At 41.3% G+C, this 6913-nt stretch overlaps 1 protein-coding gene across 1 annotated transcript; it reads right to left on the bottom strand.

Annotated features, from left to right (window-relative positions):
• Positions 1-247: 247 nt before the first annotated feature.
• FGF19 (fibroblast growth factor 19) lies at positions 248-6678 on the bottom strand. The gene is made up of 3 exons (XM_007425532.1): positions 6441-6678; positions 5875-5978; positions 248-577 (listed from the first exon to the last, which is right to left on the bottom strand). Exons 1-3 carry the CDS (start codon positions 6676-6678, stop codon positions 248-250), a joined length of 672 nt encoding a protein of 223 aa, XP_007425594.1.
• Between the last annotated feature and the right edge of the window lie 235 nt (positions 6679-6913).

The following is a 6913-nucleotide window of genomic DNA, read 5'->3' as shown; positions in this document are numbered from 1 at the left end:
GCAAAAGAAATTCTGCAGGGTTTGAAATTTTGTCATTTCTAAATAAAACATTTAGAAGGAACTTTTCTAACTACCTGTGTGAGAGAGAAAGAGAGTGAGTGAGCATAGCTTCCTTGGAATTAGTATTGCTTAAGAAGGTGGTACCATATCTACATATGTTTCTCATGTTTTAAGTATCACTTCAAGAAATACAAGCCTAAATGCTTGATAATACCCTTATAAAGTCTAATTAAAGGAACACAAGTTACTAACCAAAACTAGGACTTTGTACTAATGATACTTCGGAAGTGATACCAAAGGGATCCATGCTGTCAGTTTCAACTGGTTGATTGAAAATGCCAGATTCCAAATACTGCCTGGTATCACCATATTCTCCAAAACCTGTAGTTTCCACTGGCACAGTGTTCATCATAGGTAGGAAATGAGACAGTGGAAGAAAGTCTTTTCCTTTGTACTGTTGTCTTTGCCTGGCATTACTTAAGGACACCAAGATTCCATATTTCTTTGACTTGTAGATGTTGTAGCCATCTGGACGTATCTCCTCTTCAAAAGAACAATCCTCTGTAGTATATATAGGCTGAAAAGAAAAAAAAAGTGAACATTATTACATATGAGTTTTATAAATCTCTTTATAAAGAGATTTTGTTGTAGATGAAGCAACATTATTTATCCAAATAAACAGTGGAATTATCTGTTCGGCAACAAGATAATTATATACTGTATTCCTTAGTGAGATTAAATTGCACTCCTTTCACAGAGCTATGATAATCTTAGGGGACCTCAGGAAGAAACAGAGGAAGCATTTATAAGTCAGGTTATAAGAAGTATTTATAATTAAGTATAGACTGCAACATATTCAGTGACACGTTACTAAGGAATGGTGATCATTTTATAACAAGGTTCATTTTGATTTCTCCAATTTTACTTGATTGAAAGGAAAGAACCCTTTTTAATTCCTGATTACCCATCACAGTAATTCATTGCTCATATTTCAGAATCTTTGTTTTCACTATGCATAAAAAATATATAGAGGAATTATTATAGCTTGAACTGAATGCTTCTGTGAGGGTACTAACAGATGCTGTGGAAAACAACAAAGAAAGGTTCATGATAAAAGAGGCCAGGGCATGATAAAAATGCTGTCATGCAAGACTTAATTATGGGTTAAAGTACTGAATGAGTTTCTTTTTTTCAAGACCTAATGGGACAAATAAGCAGTGTCAGTCTGATTTACTTATGTTCTTTCAGTATCTCAGTTTGGCATCTGCATATATCAGGTAACTTCCAGATATTTTGAGCTTCAGTTCTCAACAGTTTTAGCAGCATGGCTAATGGTAAACAACTGATAGAACTGAAACCAAAACAATCTGGTGCATACCAGTTTGTCTACCCTTGCCCTAGATTATAAGGGGATCTCTATATTCTATGGCAACAAAACGGTTTGAGTTGAATTATGAGAATCATGCAGTAAAGACTAAAGGCTATACATGACTTAAGGCTCTAGAGCAGAATCAAGCCTGGAAATCTTAGGTGCAGCCCTCAAAGATCAACAAAAGACATTACCAAATCTTAATTTTTAATGTGACAGAAAGAGAAAATGATTAAACACAAAGATTGGAATTAGTCATATCAATTTGTATTAACTACAGATGAATTAGTCATTTAATCTGTATTAACTACAGATGAAATAAAATAACTACTTTTGGCAAATTAGCCCCTGGCATTCCACTCAGATCAGCAGCAAACCTTGGCCCAGAAACATTGCACATCTCAGGTCTATTCCATGTTGCCAAAGCAACTTTTGCATAATAGTGGGTTAAGGACAGTGCCATCTGGTCATTTTTCCCAGTTGGTAATGGGCCTAGTTCCCAATATTCCAGGACAACCTAATAGAAACATAAAGGTTTTTATTTGTTTGTTTGTTTTGTTTTGGGTTTGTTTGTGTTGTTGTTTTTTTCCTTTTAAGAAATATAAATTTTATGTATTTATTTTCATTTGGTGGGAACCATAAGCATAGTATGCCTTCCCACTGAGAAATTCCCACAGACTTTGTCAAGTAAGACAGTCTTCTCTATTCTGGTGAGCTTAAAAATCTGAACAATCACTAGATAGCAGAAAAGATCTGTAGAAAACTCTCTTCCTGCCATCTCATGCACATCCAGATTTTTCCAACCCATTTCTGATAGCCCTCATTGAACTTCAATTCTCCAAATTCCTAGACATTATGCTGGAAATTGAAACCCAGGGCATCTGGAGAACACCAAACTGGGGAAAGCTGGAATAAAAATGTGTTCTGTGATGTAACAGAATATATATTTGTTATATTGTATACTCTGACCAACAGAAACAAAGGTGTTCATTAATATTAACGCTATGAAGGATCAATGGCCATATTTCCAAATTTTTCAGTCCTTTTGTGCCACTGTTGATTTTCTTAAAACTCTGGTGTTACTCTGGTTCAGCCATTAGAGGTAACTGAACTCTTGGTCAACCAAAAAAGTATTGCAAATTACGTAGAAGGCTTCAATGATAAGAGAAATTATGTTCTTGCACAAGCTCTTTCTCAGCCAAGCATCTAAACCTTACCTTTATCTGAATTATATAAAACAGACTGAAAATCGCATCACCACGATGAAAATGAATTCCTTCAAAGAGACTAAATAGGTTTAAAATAGAGGTTCTCCACAAATATATTGGACTGTCAGGCATTTGGAAAACAAATTTTACTCTTTGTCCAGATTAGCCATGGCTTGAAATGTGAAGTTGCTGTCATGAAAGTCATTTCATAGCATAATTTTGAAAATCAATGCCTTGGTTTCCCACCACTTTGGGGCGGGGGGGGGGATATGCAAAAATGGTAGTGTATGCCCTACAATAGACTCAACAATTTAAAAGAGAGAAAGAAAGAAGTCCAAAACTTCTCGCACCAACACCACAAACCCAGGGAAAGATAAAAATCCTGCTCCAATCATGTGTTAGACTAAGACTTCTGGAAACCCTAATTTAAATCCTCCCTCAGCCATGGAATTTCACTGAATGATTTGGGGCCACTCACTACCTTTCAGGCAAAATCACATCACAGGCTTGTGGAGAAAACTGGAGGAGTGGGTGCTATGTACACTGCTTTTGAGCGCTTGGAGGAAAGGTGAAATATAAATTTAAGCAATAAGTAAATTGTCCCAATTACTGTGGCCTTTATCCACCTTCAAACATATTATTATGGCCCCAGGCTACCAAATAATTGCCTCTGTGTGGTATATAGGGCTGTAGCCTGTTTTCTTTTATTAATTGATGGACAGATTAAAATTTTTAAAAACCCTCACAATTCAGAATTTAAATGAGTGTATTTGGTGCAATACAGTTAAGTCCTGGTATGCTCAGCAAGGTTTGGTTCTAAATACACATAATTGCAAGGAAATTACACAGATAGGCTATACTTTGGGAGGAGAAGTGCCAATCCTTCTTTTAATCAAGAGTCAGCTTTAAACTGTACTATTGCTGTTTACAAGCAGAAATTAGATCAGATTTGAATCCCACTGTTTAAATCTCTATTATTGAAAAGTTAACTTTAGGCATACTATATATTTTTATTTTTGATGGAAGTGAATTTTAGTATAGCAGGCTGAGCATTCTAAATGGAAGCTGTGATCATAATTATCTAAAGTTATATCTTAAAAAGCATAAAAAGCAAGAAACATTTAAGAAAATATCTTGCCTGTGGAAGAGCACCTACATGAACAGTAGAAGTATAGCAGCCACTGGTATGGGAAGATCCCAGGTCTGAGATGACCAAGAAAAAAATCCTGGCAACATTCAGCAATATGATTTGCTAGGGGAGAGGGCAACTGAGTGAAAATGGGGTCAAATTTTGCTTTAAAACAATGAAGAATGCCCTTCTCACAAAAAAATGAGCCAAAAATATTGCTGTATCATCAGCTATGCGCTCTATTCTTGGAAGATCAATGAAAACAACAGGATAAAACAACAATTAAAAATGTGGGTTCTGCTTGTCCACTTCAGGTTAGTTGAATGAGGGCTCTAGTTTAATATAACGCAGCTTGATGTGTACTTATAGGTGTGCTTGCCCACACATACACCTTTGCATTAAGAACATTGATTTCAATTGGACAGAATAACCTTATATTTGTGTGACTCTGAGGTGAGCAGTCACATCTGGATTATTGATGCAGCTACATAACACTGACTTGGTATGGGGGGATGACCATTGTTATCTATCAGTATTTCCTAGGGAATTTATTTATTTGTTTATATTTATTATTAAACTTGTGTGCTACCTGACTCCCATATTTCATGTGGAGTAAACTGAGTAAGAAAAACCCAAAGTATTTAAGTTAATGTTTAAGTGCTTCATTCATTATACCAGGCATAAAAGAGTTTCTTATTTATAACATTGGTCATTGGACTTTTTAAATTAAAAGAAAAAGAGAACAACGTGGATCTTATGATTCAAGCACTTCACCAACCTACATAAGCAGAAATCCCTTTCTTAAACACATAAATCATATTATGGCTACATTTGATGATCTGGTTCACAAACCATGTAAAGCAATTGCTGGATTTTTAGCACATCATAAGGGTTGAGCTCATTTACATCTAAGTCTATTGTTTTGCTGCTCAGCAACTGTATAGCAAACCCCATGAGTTGGTGCTCTAGGGTTGAGGTAGCCAGAGACAACAAGTGCTCTGGGAAACTCACAAACAACCTACTCCGCCTTCCAGCTACTGTCTCTTTCTCTCTGTTCTTATTCATCCTGCTTCCTAGGCTGCAAACTTCCCTTTCTGCAGGTTTTTTATCTGTTTTAGGGATGCCACTCTTGTGCTGCAAAGATCCAGATGACCAGTAGATGGGAGTCAATGGTTGGAGTCTTCTCTCCCTTGGATTCTGCTCTAATACCAACTCTAGCTGCTGTACAATTATGTTTGCTACCAACGCTCCATCTTAATAGATATCCATGGGAGATATGTAAACAATATGTATAAAGTGTCTCATTGAATTATCAGAAATAGCATCTAACATTTACTATTTTCCATCTGACCTCCTCTACAATGAAATAATCCCCTTTTTTCCCAGAGTCTTAGAGGAGAATAACCAACAGAAAGTTTTGTGAACTCATGTCTATTTTTTAAAAGCCCAACGAAATAGTAGGAAACCAGGAGGACAGGGAGCAGACGTTATTCAATAAAGAACGCAACTCCAGATTCCTTTCTTAATGTGACTGCAATGCAAGGGATGAAGCATTGTATCTGGATGCAGGGACCCCAGAAAGAAATCGCTAGCCAGCCAGCAAGCTTACTGGGTGGCCTCTCGGATTTACGCTCTTATTTCTCAGCCTCAAAGGTTGCTGTGAGGACAGAGCGCGATAAGGATCTACTCTCCTGCCTGGAGCCCCGAAAACAGGTCCCAAAAGAAACGTAAACAAAGAGTAAGTCTGCAGTCTGAATTCTGGAATGTGCTGAGTCCACCTCTAGACTACCACAGCGCTGCTGAAGTAGCGCCAAAGACCGACGCTGCTCTCTTTCATCCCATTATTCGCTCCAAAATTCAGCTTCAGTTATCCCATACGCTCCTGTCCTCCAATTCTTGGCGACCCCCCTCCTTTTCTTCTCTGGCGAGCCCGCATTAATACCAAATAAAACTCGTCCTTTCATACGACAACTTACTTTAAATCGCCAGAAAAGAGCGCCCTTCCCGCCACGTTTAGGACTGTGGCGCGACTCGTCTAAGTCCTCCAGTGGGGCGCGTCTCGTCTGGCTGTTAGCGGAGAGGCAGACAAAGCAATTCCTGACTGGGAGGAAAGGATACGTAGGGAAGGCTCAGCCCGTCCCCGTCGATGTGCCAGCTTAGTCACTTACCAGCCCGTGCAGCCTGCCTTCCTCCTCCATACACAGGTAGCGAGAGCTGTGCACGCCCTTGATCGCCACCGTGCGAAGCGCTACTGCTCGGATCTCCAGCAAACCTGCGCCGGGGGACAAACAAACCGATGCAGGATTAATATGCTCCGTGGGCGGGAAAATTGCCCTTTGGGAAAGGATCTCTTTTTCCTCACACGCGCGTCCTCCTCAGGAAGGATGGAGCGAGCCCATGAACAAAAGGAGGGCCCTTTGTAAAGAGGAAGGGGCAGTTGGGTGGGTGCCCCCTCCAAAGTCCTTGGCGTAATCAGGACAACAGAAAAGTCCCAAGGCCCGGAGTCCTTTCAGGATTTGGGTTTTCCTCGCGCGCTCCGGTCGGCGGGACCGCTGATTCAGAGGGCAATGGAAAAGGGAGAGGGGGAAATGGCTTGGTTTCCGCGAGTGAGTAGAGCTCTCCGGGCCAAAGCGTCAGCTTCCAAAAGCGGGGGAGGGACCTCGGGGAGGCTGACCGGCTGAGACTTGCCAAGCCCGGGAGGAAGGACCCATGTCCGAGCGTTGATGGTACTTACTGTGTCGACTCTGACTAACAGCGCCGTCCACTCGGCCGTCGCCGTGGATCCTCAGGAAATAGCTGAACAGCCCGTGCCGGCTGGCCGTGTAGAGGTGCCTGAACCGGATAGGTTCCCCCCAGCCGTAGTTGACGTGCGGTCCGGCATCGGCCAGGGGCACCGACTTGACCGCCATCGCGAAGCAAAGGCCCAGCAGAGCCAGAGGCGCGACGCGGGCTTTGCCGAGCTGCAGCCCCATCCTGGCAGAAGGAGCAGGGGGCTCCTCTCCAAGCTGAAGAACCGTAAGCACCGCGCCGCGATGTTCCCACGCTGGGAACGGGGAGAGAGTCAAGCCGGGGACGGTGGGGATTCGGGAGCGAGTGTTGGCAGCACCACGCGAGCCCCTTCTTTTATAGCTCTCCGTTATCAGCCCAATCGATAAGGCGAATACCGATTCCAATATAGACGCAGCTCGTGAGCAAGTGCTCCAGCCA

Source organism: Python bivittatus, unplaced genomic scaffold (genome assembly GCF_059951505.1).
Source record: "Python bivittatus isolate LINGU-HERP-01145 unplaced genomic scaffold, Pbiv_v1 ctg000480_np1212, whole genome shotgun sequence".
Classification (NCBI taxonomy): Eukaryota; Metazoa; Chordata; class Lepidosauria; order Squamata; family Pythonidae; genus Python; species Python bivittatus.
This window is presented reverse-complemented; position numbering and strand designations above follow the sequence as displayed.